The sequence below is a fragment of the Nicotiana sylvestris genome, chromosome 8 (assembly GCF_000393655.2).
Source record: "Nicotiana sylvestris chromosome 8, ASM39365v2, whole genome shotgun sequence".
NCBI lineage: Eukaryota > Viridiplantae > Streptophyta > Magnoliopsida > Solanales > Solanaceae > Nicotiana > Nicotiana sylvestris.
In genome coordinates, this window is record NC_091064.1 from 8,710,840 (window position 1) to 8,725,513 (window position 14,674).

General features: G+C 35.9%; 1 protein-coding gene across 1 annotated transcript; it reads left to right on the forward strand.

The window, feature by feature from the left end:
- The first annotated feature begins 2,583 nt into the window (after positions 1 to 2,583).
- LOC104249754 (ubiquitin-NEDD8-like protein RUB2) lies at positions 2,584 to 7,600 on the forward strand. The gene is made up of 3 exons (XM_009806237.2): positions 2,584 to 2,831; positions 5,630 to 5,889; positions 7,251 to 7,600. Exons 1-3 carry the CDS (start codon positions 2,739 to 2,741, stop codon positions 7,360 to 7,362), a joined length of 465 nt encoding a protein of 154 aa, XP_009804539.1. The 5' UTR covers positions 2,584 to 2,738; the 3' UTR covers positions 7,363 to 7,600.
- The last annotated feature ends 7,074 nt before the right edge of the window (positions 7,601 to 14,674 follow it).

Sequence of the window (14,674 nt, forward strand, 5' to 3'; positions counted from 1 at the left end):
TAAGAAGGAAACATAACTGCTAAAGGAGGAATACAACTCCCTTCATCAACGTTTGATGATAAGTCAGGCATGGTGCAAAGCGATAAGGAAGAATAACAAGTGGGAAAGAACGAAGAAGGAGTAAGGCAGCAAAGTGAGGAAGGAAGTTTAGGGAGGAAGACGGCAAGAAGGATGATGCTCTGGGAAGTTAGGAGAAGCAAACTTCAAAGTCAAGTCCAAAAACCTCAATTTATAGGTTTCATAGTACTAAACCCCAAAACGGCTCGTCATATTGGCACCAGAATCGAAACGGTAGAATCAAGCAAGGGTCACACATAAATCGAGGCAACACATCAAAAATATGCATCATAATGATGCTTGATGTCATGACGTCATTCTATTCCTTGGACAAGATAACTCCAAGAAATCGCCCGAGAAACTTGAGGTATTTGAATTTTGCGGCCCATAGATGGCCACGTGTCCTGCTCGACACGACGATTACAATTCTTGCAGCTTACTCAATAAGTCCGACCAAAAACGACATTATTCGCTCATTAAGCTCACCTGCAAGGGCGACCTCAATAAACGGAGGGACTAACTGTATGGGTATAAAATTATCTTTAATATGATTAAGTCATGTTAGTATTAAGGAGGTATTCACAGGCTGCCATGTATCACCAATACAACTCCAATGAAGGCCTACCCTAGGTCGAAGTGGTTCTAGAAACAATGAAGATTGCAGACAAAGAGACAACAAGGATCAAGGTCGAGGTCGAGCATCCTTGACAGAGTTATAATGGCTAGTTCCAAGATATGACAATAAAGAGAATATTCTAGTGGATATTCTCTGCACTTGTACTTAGGGGTGTACATAGGTCGGGTTGGTTCGGATTTTATAATTACCAAACCAAACCAATTGTGTCGGGTTATTAAATATAAAAACCAAACCAAACCAATAAAACTTGGGTTTTTCACTCTCGAATTTTCTCGGATTTTCTGGTTATTCGGTTTTTTTCAGTAAAATCTTCGTAGAACAAAACATATAAATTGTGCTCAAAATATTTCTTTAGTCCTAGTAAGATGCAACTATATAAAGTATTTTCCAAGAAAATAATATAAAATATGAGATATGTCATGGCATTATCCTAAAATATTCAACAATAAAGACAATTAAATTATGTAATATAAATATTGCTAATTAAAAAGCCATAATAAAAATAAACATAATCTAAAAGTACTAAGTCATGCTAAAATAAGTAGACTAATAAGGGAGTATTAATTACATGATTAAACGCTAAAGAAAATATAAAAATAGGTTATGTATTTTTATCTGAATTATTGCAAAACAAAAAATAGATATTTAATACATTCTCGTTCGTAGTATTGAATTGAATATCTTTTATTAGCATTAATATTGATTTGATTTTGGTTTGGGCTTTTGTTAGCACTATTTAATTTACTAATATTAATGGCTATAAAACTTATTGGAACATTCAAAAGTTCTAAGTCCAACCTTGAAATAATACCTCAAATGATGAAATTATGAAATCTTTTAAGAAATATTTATAAATTACGTCACAATAATTATATTTATATATTAAATATATCTAAAATTTCTATATATGTAATGTCAGGTTGGTTTGGTTTCGATTTGACTTCCTTTAGTTAAAACCAAACCAAACCAAACCAATTATGGTCGGGTTTTTTTTTCCAACATCAAACCAAATCAAACCAAACCATAGTCGGGTTTTTTTTCTCGGTTTGACTCTGATTATCGGGCTGGTGCGGTTTGTCGGTTTCCTTTGTACACCCCTACCTGTACTATTAGGGTTTCTAGGAATATGTTCCCTATAAATAGAAAGAGACACAATAATAGGGGACATGAGATATTCATTTATAAAAAACACATGGGCTTTATAGAGAGAATTTGGTCCTATTGCAAGCATAAAAAACAACCTGTTTTTACTAAAATTCTTGTCTAGCATTTTCACTGGATCCAAGAACAACCTGAATGTTCAAAGACTTATCAATCATTCATCATTGTCAGAGAGAATATTCACAGATTTCACCCCTTTTCGGGTGATTCACACGTTCTTATTTACTTAAATGTCGTTTATTGCTATTTATTACTATTTAATGTCACATTCCATTTTTTTGGGGTCATTGAACACTGTTATTATTGCTTACATTCATTGCCATCCGGACAGATATATAAGTTATTTGCCACAAAACCGATAACTTTGTCTTTAGGATATTATTATAAGCTAAGACTGACTCTTACTTATTTAAATCTAATTGATTGAACCGAGATCCATATTTTTGGCCAAACACTATTTTTATTGAAGAAAAATAATCCTGATATCTCCAAAAACTCGTTCTTCTTAAAAAAAAACCATGGAAAACAAAAGTCAATAACTAAACCAGAACCAAATTCAATTCCAAAGCAATTTAATAAACAAACCGCGTCCTAATAGCATGAGGAGAGAAAAAAAAAGGAGAAAACAAAGCTAAAGAAAAGAAAGGAATAGAGTGAGGGGTCCATTATTCAGAAAACTTTTTGGTTTGGGGCCAATGGAAAAAAAAAAGAAAAGCGAGATTCGGAATAAAGACGGGGTACACTACACCACAAAATGGAACCAAATAAATAGCGCTCGCTATTCTTATTCTTATTTCATCCCAAGTTAGCGTAAAAGGGACGAGCCTCGACTTCTTCTGTTTCTGTAGCTGAGCAAGTAAAAGGATCAATAAATCAATCAATCATGCAGATCTTCGTGAAAACCCTAACCGGAAAAACCATCACTCTCGAAGTTGAGAGCAGCGATACGATTGACAATGTCAAAGCTAAAATTCAGGTATATTCCCGCCCTCCAATTTATGCCGCTTTTTACTGTTCAGGATTTCGTTTTGTTTTCATGAATTAGGGTTTTGACTTTTTGGATATTAAGATTGCTGGTTTTTAGTTTTTCTCTTGTCTGATCAAAGGCGCAATCTTTTTTGTATGCGTATATAATGTGTGTGGAGATTGATACATATAATAGCTCAACGTTTTAAATAATAATAATAATCTATCTTGGCCAGCTCATGCTCACCTCGATTAATTTCACGGGTACCTGTTAGCTCCCACCAACGTAGGTATCAGGTAACACTCTCAACCAAGGCTTGGACAAGGCCACACCCTTGGGTGCTATAATAGCCAGGGGCGAATGTTGTGTTGAACCGACAGGTTTAATTGAACCCATGACTTTCGACGCTATGTAAACATTCATTAAAATATAGTAGATATGAACCCATAACTTTAAAAATATAATGGGTTCAATGCTAAAAAACCTTGAAAGTTGAACCCATAGGATTTAAATCTTGGATCCGCCTCTGATAATAGCTCAACGTTTTCGGCAATTTGTGTTGCAATTTAAGTTTCTTTTGGACAATATATTCTGCTAATCGATGCACTGCTTACAATCTAATTGGTGGTCATGAATACATGATAATTCGAAGTTGAAAGGGAGCTCTTTTCTGCCCTGCTATTTCGTAACATCACGTCGTCTTTAGTCTAAATCAATTGATCTTTCAATTGCCGAGGATGAGAACTGGAATTTGCTCCTCCTATGCAATATTTTGTCAGTTCCTTATTTGCCGTCAAATGCTGTGCCAGAAGGCACTGGTTTTGGAACCTCAATTGATACAGGCTTATGGGCTCACATAATGTGCCTATGGCTTCTTGTGGATTGTCATAACTGTTCAAAAAGGGAATATGTACTTCAAGTTGATGTCCAAGTTATGAGTGATAAACTCTTTTAAGTTACCTACATCACTTTCAACTCATTTTTTTTTAGCAAAAAAAGAAACTTGACTATTGCATCCCTACAAGTGGTTAAATATATTGAATTAAGTATGTACTGGATGTAATCGTACAAGATTGAAAATGCATACATTCACCAAATTGGATATAAAACAGACAGATAAACCTGCAATGACACAAAGACACAAGAATGTAGAATGTGGATGTTGTAGTTGTCATTTGGGTTATTGATGGCTGCTGGAGTTAAGATATCTTATTATTTGTTCTTTTCTTTTTGGTAGTAAGACTTAATAGTTTCATGCTCACTAATCATGTGTTGCTATTTATCCGGATCATTTTTTTATTTTTATTTTTTGATAAATATTCATTCTGGAGATTTATCACCTTGCCTGTCCAAATAAAGTCCCTGTTGCACTTTCCAAGGTTTTCTTTCCTCCCTGTTTCTCTTTTGAAATCTTCCTCAAGATGTTGTTGGAGTGAATGTGCATTACATGAAGACGACGGACTTTCTTGAGAATGGTAACATCTGTATTAATAGAAAAAACACTAAGGCAGTGCGACGCAATATGTACAGGGGGATCAATCTTGATCTATATTAACTACAAAGAGCCTAACATGTCTATCAAAGATTCTGTATCCTCTACAAGACTTTCTTTACACCAAAAATGAAATAGAAGAATACAGTTCATCTTGACATCCTGAATGGACTTGTATCTGTCTTCAAAAACTCTTGAGTTTTTATCCTTCCATATTGTCCATCATATGCAAGCAAGTATCAATCTCCACCATGTCTTCTGTCTCACTGAGCCTCCATTGTTGTTCCAAGATTTTATTAACTCAACAGTAGTAGCTGGCACATACCATCTTAGCCCAACATGAAGATGACTGACTTGTCATGTGTGTTTTCTAGTGCTTATGCCGTGTGCATATAAATATCAGCTTTGTGTTTGGATGCTTAAACATAAAAATCTGAGATAATGCCTCTGGGCACCGGTGTTTTTACTAGATGATATTTAACCGTTGTTTGATAGTATTGGGATCACCTGGAATCTCCATTATGTGCTTGTATGTTTAGGTGGCCTTGATGGGATATTTTTAATTCATTTATCTACTTGTTCCCTCGTGGGAATTGGTGCTACCATGCTCTTGATGATATCCCTTACTACCTTAGGATGATGTTACCAGATATTCACCATTGTTGGAGCTTGTTTTGAAGCCCTTTATCTTGTTTAGCTACTCGGTTTAATGAATCCCTTGTCAAGTAGTTCCTGAAGTTTCTCTTTCCGTTCTTTTGGCTTAGGTGTAGCCATTCTTTGTGTAGGGATAGAGATATGTTGTTTCCCTGGTGCTAGAACTCTATGCTCACTCAACCATGGGCATTTTTCTATTTTAGGGCTACGAGAAACCTGATCAAATATGGGTAAAGATTGTACTCAGTCTTTGATTTGGTAACTAGTTTATTTGAAATCAACCTTAATACTATCAAATACGTGCAGTCCCAAAATATGACCTCTAAGAAGACCCACAAAATGTATGACCCCACCATAACCCATAAGGAAAAGCTCATAACCATCGACTCCCTATAAGCTAAATGAAGGTCCTTGAATTACAATTTCTGCATATATCGACTTTTAATTGCCGTAATATGCGATCTGCTGTTGGATAGTGAGGTGTTGTTTCAAATTTTCCTTCTCCTGCTATCCCTGTCTGCCCTGCACTGCCTTGGTTTTGTCCACTTATCTTTTGGAGTATTTGTTAAATGCTGGCATTCATGCTAACATGCATTAGTTAGTCATGTGCTCTTTTCTTTTTACTTAGAGCTGACAAGATACTGTATGTGTTGGTTACCAGGATAAAGAAGGCATACCTCCTGATCAGCAGAGACTGATTTTTGCTGGGAAACAGTTGGAAGATGGTCGGACCCTGGCTGATTACAATATTCAGAAAGAATCAACTCTTCACCTCGTTTTGAGGCTCAGGGGAGGAACTATGATCAAGGTGAAGACTCTCACTGGAAAGGAAATTGAGATCGACATTGAACCCAATGATACCATTGATCGGATTAAGGAACGTGTTGAGGAGAAAGAAGGAATACCTCCTGTGCAGCAAAGGTTTGTATTTCTTTTATTTCAATAAATTTGAATACCACAGATTTGTGGTCTCCAGTGTTTGTTTTTGCTCCTCTTCCCCCACACCATACTGCCTCCTCTCACCCTCACCATGTGACCAAAAGAGTGGCAATGTTGTATGAGTGATGCTGTGTGCCTGGCCTATGAATCTTTTTTGGACTTATATTTTAAATCTCTGCAGGTTGTCATTTTTGTGTTGCCTGATATTTCTGACATTCCCTGTAATAACTACTATTATTAAATGCTCCTCCTAGACTTGATTTATCGCAATTTTTCTACTTTACCCATTTTCATAAGTATAACAATTCATAGTTGTGTCAATTGAATGTCACATATGAGTTGCTTAGATGCAGTGTATTCAAGGATCAAGGGAATGTGAAGCCCTTAGGTCCATATTGTAATAAATGTTTTTGAGGCATACCGCATACTCTTTGGAGAATACAATTAAACTTTTGTGTGGTTCAGTTGACAAGCATACAAGTAAAGACATACTGACTTGAAAAATATGTAAAAAACGCAAGTTCTATAAACTGGCAATGCTGGCATATTTTAAGAGCATTGTGAACATTCAACGGGTCTAACAGCTCTTGCATCTGCCATTCTGCACTGGTTAAGACATCGTCTAGAAAATTCAGCAGGTCTTATGAAGCTTATAGATCTTTTGTCTGCATTTGCTCTCATCAGCCAAATTTCATAGTTGCTTGCTGGCATGCCTCAGAATAATGTTGGGCATCCAAATGTTTTTTTCTTTCCTTTTTTGTTTAAGTTTCAATCTTATCTCTCTTCTTTGGAGAAAAAGATTGCTTACAGTCTTGGTTTCTTAAAATGGTTTTCTTGCAAGTTGACCGATATAACTAAAATGCACTTTGTTATAGTAATTTGGACTGCTTAGCTTCTTCCCTTACTTAGAAGGGACGGTGAACGTCAAAACACAACTTATGTGTAAGCCCTCAGTCAGTGTGTTCGTATCTTATGTGTTTGAGATAACGGAAAAGATGAAAAAATCATAATTCTATTCTTTAACAGTTTTGGCAAACTTTCGTTGTGTATCATGGTCATTATCTAGTACATTAGGCAGGCCTTTACTGAAATACACTTTCTCAGTTCGCGAAATTCCATGGTACCGATTTGATTTCACTTTCACTTCGGTTGGTCTTATCGGCAGAAAGTAAATAGTGGCTAAGAGATATCTAACTTGTCCCTAACTCAATATTTTTGTGAACAAGTCATTTTACTTATACGGTCAGCGCGTTATACAAGTACCTTCTTCATATTTGTTGTTTTATTTCTGTTCGGCAGTTTACGACAGTGGTTTTATTTTTTGTGCCTATGGTTTATTGCAGGCTTATTTATGCTGGAAAACAGTTGGCAGATGACAAGACTGCTAAAGATTACAACATCGAAGGTGGTTCTGTTCTTCACCTTGTTCTTGCACTGAGGGGTGGCAGACTCTAGGTAGCAATTAACTTGGTGGAAACATATATGTCCTTTCTTTTTCCCATGAATTTGGCATGAACATTTCTTCTCCCCCCCCCCCCTTCCCCCTTTCTTTTTTTTTCTTTTTTCTTTTTTCTTTTTTTGCTGTTTTACTATTGGAATAAACTGGAAAACTTGTGGTTGAATATGTTGTGATTGACTTGCCCCTTATTTGTGTTGGACTCGTGCTTAATTTGCTATTTATAGTTCTTTTTCATTTCTTCGAGACGGGTATGGGATTAAGCTGGGTTTGTTGTAGTTATTTTCATTTCTTGCTACAACCAATAGAGGTTTACTCCCTTTTAAATATATGCACATAATCGCTCTGCTGCAAACCATGTCACCCTAGAGAACCAACTTATACTACAGATTGATCTCCCTTCTTCCCTTTCGCTTGGAGAAGCTCCTACGAGATTATTAAGCTTTACCCAATGGTCATTACCACGACCCATTTTTTTAAATTTCTTTTTTTTTTGTGTGTGTGTTGGGGGGGGGGGGTTGTTGCTCTTGAAGTTGATATGAAGGTGTAGAGGTCGAGCATTAGGGTTGAAAGGTAAGGACGTAGTTGAGCATTTTTCTACTTCGTTACGGGGGTTGAGGCTAGTCGGATAGTATTTGTCTTAGACTGCTAGTGGTTTATGTAGTGTTCACACCGTTTTTTCCATTTTTCATAATATTGTGCCTAATGCTGTATTCTGGCCCGGGCCTAAATGGGCCAAACGGGCCGGGCCTAACGGGCCTGGGCTTAGCGGGCCTGGGCTCTAGCGGTCCCGGGCCTCGTGGGCTCAAGTGGTGGAACCGGCCCGTGATGGGCCTAAGCCCATATGGTCCTGGGCTAAACGGGCCGGGCCCGTGGGCTTAGCAGGCCTAACAGGCTTTTGTATTTTCGGGCTTTTTTTTTAATTTTTTTTTGTTTAAGGCAATTTCATGTAAACCATATCATGGCTATATAAATAATATATATGTTGAAATTTAATTATTAAAGTGCTTGACGAAAAAGTAAAATAACAAAACAATAGTAAAACTAAATTGCCATGCATAATAAATTAATAAGAAAGTACAACATGAAGCATAAATACGTCTAATAATTTTAAAATAACACAAATTGTTGAAATATCTTAAAGACGAATTTGCGGATAAATACCATCAACACAATACGTTATATGCCTCCTTAAAATGCCTGTGGTACACCCTGAACGAAAATTTAAGACTCTTCCACAGTTCTTGCATTTTAATATTTGGCCTTCTTCATTTTCTTCAAGCACTTCATAGTAGTGCGAAACAAATAAGCGCACTCTTTCCGAACGAGGCATGATGTAACTTGAAAATTAAGATTGAGACTTGAAGTCTTGAAAATTGGAGATTGAGAGATTGAGAGAAATTTAGATTGAGAAATGAGTATTGAGTATTGAAATGAAGAAGAGGGAGGGGGTATTTATAGTGTTAGAGAAGGTTAGTTTTGTAAATTGAAAAAAAAACGGCTATTTGTGCAATATGGCCGTTGGTGGTCATTGGGGGTGGGGCCCTCATTTTGAATTTTGAAAAATCTTGTTTTGTAGTATATATAGTATACTAGTATAGTATACTATATATAGTATGTTATGTATATATATTTCTAAATATAATTTCTTATAATGTTTTGTAATATATATATATATATATATATATATATATTCTTGTAGTATATATTGTATGTTATGTATATATATTACCTTATATATTTTCTTATAGTATATATTGTATGTTATGTATATATATTATAGCTTATAAATAATTGCAAGTTAAAGACAGAAAAATATTGCAAAAAGATATTCAAGGGCATGTCTTATAATTTTTATTACCAAAAATGGTATATCTTTCTTAGTCTTCCTTCCCCCAATGGAATGAGCACAACAAGGTACTAATACCACCATTAAAAGGGAAAAAACTAAAAGAAGATATGCCAAAAAGTACAAGGTACACCATAATCTACATTGTATCTCTAACAAATTTTATAAATCCGTCCAAGATTTAAGTGCTTTTAAGCCCGCAGCTCTTTTAGACGATTGTGAACTAGACGAAGTAGGGATTGGAACATTTGGCCTAGTATGCTCTAAGGCAAGTTGATAATCATTATAAATTGTTTGAGCATTAATTTTAATTGAGGGTTTTGCATCTGCAAGTGTAGCAAATTCCTCATTTGAAAGATCTAAAACCTTATAAATATTTGAGTACCAAAAATGAGGACCTCCTAATTTTATTGTAGGATTTAACATTGCAGCAACACCATAAATAGGAGGGATATGGAAAAAATATTTTTTAAACTTTTCTTTCATTGCATTTATAGCAAGTTGATAAATTTCCCCACTCTCCGAAAATTCAACAAACAAATCACATAGTGCTGCAATATAAACTAAACAGTTTGAAATAGTAGGATAATATTGCCCAGAAAATGCATTTGTAGCAATTTGAAAATGTTCTAAAAAATCTATAAGAATTTTAACATTCGTCCAATCTTGAGTAGTAAGCATTTCATCATCATCCTCACCACCCACCCGAGCATTAAACGTTGCATTAATTGGGTTTCTATATTCATATGCAACTACTAAACTTTCGTACATATAATTCCATCTAGTCGGGCAAGGTTTAGGAACCTTTCTTTCTCTAAGGCCATATTCATCACATTTTTTAAAATATTCTCTTAGTCTACTTCTACGGTTTGAATAAAAAAGCCAATTAAGAGCCATTCTAACCTTTTCAATTTCTAAATTTAAAATTCGCATACCATCACCGACAATTAAATGATAAATATGACAAATACATCTAACATGGAATATATTCCTAAATGCAGGATTTAGTGTTGTTGTAAGTATGCCTATAGCACTAGTGTTACTAGAAGCATTATCCATAGAAATTGCCATTATTTTATCTCTAAAGCAAAAATATCTACAAATATCTGCAACAGTGTTAGCTATAAACTTACCTGTGTGACATGAATTAATTATTCTATACGCAATAATGCGTTTTTGCATTGTCCACTCCTCATCTATCCAATGACTTGTAACAGTTAGATAATCACAATCATTACCACTTCTACCAATATCAGTAGTAATAGAAATCCGATTACTTATATGAGTAAATAAATACCGCAAATATTGTTCATATTCATGTTTATATTTATAAATATCGCTCTTAACTGTTGCGCGAGGCCAACCTTTATAAGTAGGATTAAAAACTCTTCTAATATAATGCACCCAATTAGGATTAGAGGGAAAAGAATAGGGTAAGCACATAACGGTAACCATCTTTGCTAATTCTTCACGATCTCTATTTGGATCGTAATATAAAATACCTCCGGTCACAGTGTTAATTCCTGGTTGAACTAGATTTGAACCTGTACTAGGGTTAACATCAGAATCTACATGTGTTCCCTCTAGCTGCGCTTTCATTTGTAAATATCTAACTTTATCTCTAGGGTGTGTTTTTATGTGCCTAGTCAAACTACCCGTGCCGCTACGGTCTCCAGTATATTTATGCGCCAGTAATTTCCCACATGTTTTACACTTAGCCTTATTTTGTTCTCTTACTTGAGTTAAAAAAATAATTCAAACTAATGATGTTTCTAGGCGTTTAGGAGGTTGTCTATTAAAACTAGGGGTTTCTACAGGTGGGTCGGGCGTTACATCAGTTGGGTTATTAAAAGGACTAGTAAGTGTATCATCTAAATCCGGTTGGGTTTCATCTTCATCCTCATTTCAAAGATAATTTCATTAGGATAAAGAGCATTCATAGTTTCATCATCTAAATTTTCACCTGGTGCAACATTATGGCAAAATTGACTATCGAAAAATTGAAAACAGGGGTTATCACTATCAAGAATAATAGGAGTAGCAGGACGTCTACCAGGTCTGGGTCGGTGAGCCGGGGGAAGGGTAGTAGGTTGGCCACTGGAATTTTTTAAAAAAAAAAATTTAAAAAAAATTAGCCGTTAGGCCCGGCCCAGGCCCGCCAGTCGGTCCCGGGCTTAGCGGTCCCGGGCTCGTGGGCTTTCAAGGAAGAACCGGCCCGCTACGGGCTTTAAAGACCCGTTAAGACCGGCCCACCAGGCCCGTTAGGACCGTGGGCCCGGTCCGGTTCAGGCCCGGCCCACCATACAGTCTTAATTGTGCCATTATTATTGGCCATTGTTATTGCTTTTCCATCTATTTTCTGTCTTTTAAGATGCTGATATTATTTTTCTGGCTTCTATTGTCGTTACGAATATATTGTCTCTTTTCATCTTCTTGAGCCGTGGATCTTTCGAAAATAACCTCTCTACTCCTCCGGGGTAGGGGTAAAGTCAACGTTCACACTTCTCTCCCCAGACCCCACTGTGGGATTTTACTTGGTTGTTGTTGTACATTGTTTTGTGTGTGGGTCAGGGGAGGAGGGGGAGGGGTTTATAGCCCGTTTGGCCAAGCTGTAAAAATCAGCTTATTTTGAGAAGTGTTTTTCTCAAAAGTACTTTTGGTGAGAAACATTTTGTGTTTGGCTAATTAATTTGAAAAACACTTCTGAGCAACAATTAGTGTTTGGCCAAACTTTAAAAAACTGTTTCGAAGTGTATTTTTCTCAAAAGTACTTTTCAAAAAAGTGCTCTTGGACAAAAGCTATTTTTTTCTGCTTCTCCTCAAAAACACTTTTTTCCCTTCCAAAAATTTAGCCAAACACTTCAATTTTTGGCCAAAAGTGCTTTTGGCAAAAAAAAAAAAAAAAATTGGCCAAAAAAAAGCTTGGCCAAACAAGCTATTAGACTCGTCACCTCAACCGTGGAAGGCAGGGAGCTCGCCAAGTGAGCTAGCCCTCATCTCCTTACTGTTGTCCAATCATTGTCATAGTTAGTATAGAGATATTGGAATGGACTACTCTTTAGCTTGTCAAAAAATGCTGCAACCAAAAAGTGTTGGTGGCAGTACCCTGGAACAAGAATTGTCAAAAATGGTCTCATTTTTTTCTGCCGTCCTTTCACCTATTTGGATTCTACCTACCAACATAAAATCTCAAAATTGACTGTCCAAGAAATGGTAGATGCTGGTGACATTATTATATGTACAAAGCCCCTTCCCTACCCAACCACCCAATGCATAAGTACAGCAATCCTGATACTGCACGGATTCTTTTACTTGCCAATGTGTGAATACTTAGAAATATTCATGTGCTTAAAAAGTTCAAACGACTAAATTCACTTTATGTTAAAGCGTTATGAGTTCAGTTAGTTATTCACCCATATTATCCAATTCATTAAAAATGGATTGGAAAATGAACTTTTTAAAAATAGGACAAATATAGATAAGAACGATATTATCCACTTAGAAAATGAATAACCAAAGGATAATTAAGACCATCTCCAACCCTAATACCAAATTTCACACCAAAATGGTGTAACACCAATTTTACTCCAACCATTACACCATTTTTTACACCAAAAAAGAATTTCTTTTTATATTCTTCTCTCTCTTCTATATTATATAATCTTCTATTTAAATTTTATTTTTTATTTCCTTCAAACAAATTCTATCTTTTTTCTTTTTTCCATATTCATCACATATAATTCACATTCACCCACTTATATAATCATTTATCACAGAATTATTTTAAAGGATAAATCAACTAAAAGTGAAATCATTGATAAAAGATAATTAAATAAATATACATCATAATCAAATTTAATTTAAGTACCACATAAATATTCAACTTTTGCCTCTATTCTCTTATAAATGCTCGATTAATGCATTACGAAGTGCGAAATGCGCATCTTTATCCTTAATTTTTTTGTGTCGAGCTAAAAAATTGTTCAAATCGGTGATATTCATCTACTGTCATTTTTACCATAGAAGCTGGACATTCACGTGCATCTTGAATTGGTGCATTAAGATCACACTCGTCCTTAATTATCATGTTGTGCATTATAATACATGTGGTCATTATATCACGTAGCACCTCTTTTCTCCAAAAACGTGACGGACCTGCAACAATTGCAAAACGAGATTGCAAAACTCTGAATGCACGTTCAACATCTTTTCGACATGATTCTTGTTTCATTGCAAAATATTTCTTCTTTGCTGAATGTGACTCCCGAATAGTTTGCACAATAGTAGATGATGTTAGGCTAGAAACCCGTGTTTTAGCCATAGTATTATATGCCAATGACTGCATTGTTTACGTACGTTTGAGTTCAAATGATAGTGAATTGCACTTAGTACGTGTTTTATGCCTTGCAGGAAGTGATCCTGAGCTGAAAAGTTAATTTGGAGATATATTGATCAATTTGGAGCTTTGAAGTCTGAGTAAAAGTCCAATACATTAAGCTGGGATCGTGTTCGGAGATCATGTACCAAATTTGGATGTTAAAAGAGGACTAAGTTCACTTTGAGAAAATTACACTACCGCGCCGCAAGGCGCGGCACAGCAGTGTAAAATGCTGTCTGATGCGAAAAGTTGAGACTGCTGATAAAATGCACTAACACGCCACATGGTGCAGCGCAGCCTGCGGCGCAGCTGTTCAACTTTTACAGAGCGAAGTCCTAGTTCACGCAGAAAAAGGTTTTTTCATCTGGGCCCGACCCTACTTGGTATAAATACATGTAAAAACGCTATTTTGAGGAGGTTGGACATACTTTTGACACAGATTCGATCTAAGGAGGCAGAGACACAATATGAGCAAGGTGGGGAATTCTTCTACACGTTTTTTCTTCCTCTTCCTATTTTTCATTGTTGGCTATGACTTTTATTATTGTAGTTTTACATACTATTATGAATAACTAATTTGTTATCTAGGGTTTTGATGGAACCTTTTGTAGGATAAATTCTTGTTATGTTTTTATATAATTGAGCGTAGTATAATCTCTATTTGTTTAATTACGTTCTTGTTGTAGTTAATTGATAGGATCCTCAATTAGCTGTTCCTATTTAGTATGTATTACTCGGGAGAGAGTGCATATTTAGGTAGTTGTTGAAAAACATCACTCCCAACGTATGTGAGGAATCAATAACCAAGGGTTTAAAGGTGGGATTAGGGATAACGAAACCTTGGGTGCGATCTAAGTGAGCTGTAATTAAAGCCAGCTAGCGTAACTCGGGAGAGTATGTCTAGTAAATTGTCGTAATTACTCGGGAGAGAATTACAACACGCAGAGCGCTCGTGATCGGTAAAGAATACTTAGGCAAAATTATAGAAGAAATAGCGGGAAAGATTCCAACAATTGGAAAAATCATAACTCTAGACCTCCTTAATCTTTTCTCCAACCCATAGTATCTTTAGTTGTTAATCTAC

What these genes read in the sequence shown, in the direction of transcription:
- LOC104249754 (XM_009806237.2), top strand. Translation starts at nt 2,739, where the DNA reads ATGCAGATCTTCGTGAAAACCCTAACCGGAAAAACCATCACTCTCGAA. An exon ending in ATGTCAAAGCTAAAATTCAG is followed by an intron (nt 2,832 to 5,629) that starts GTATATTCCCGC and finishes GTTGGTTACCAG; the next exon opens with GATAAAGAAGGCATACCTCC. An exon ending in ATACCTCCTGTGCAGCAAAG is followed by an intron (nt 5,890 to 7,250) that starts GTTTGTATTTCT and finishes GGTTTATTGCAG; the next exon opens with GCTTATTTATGCTGGAAAAC.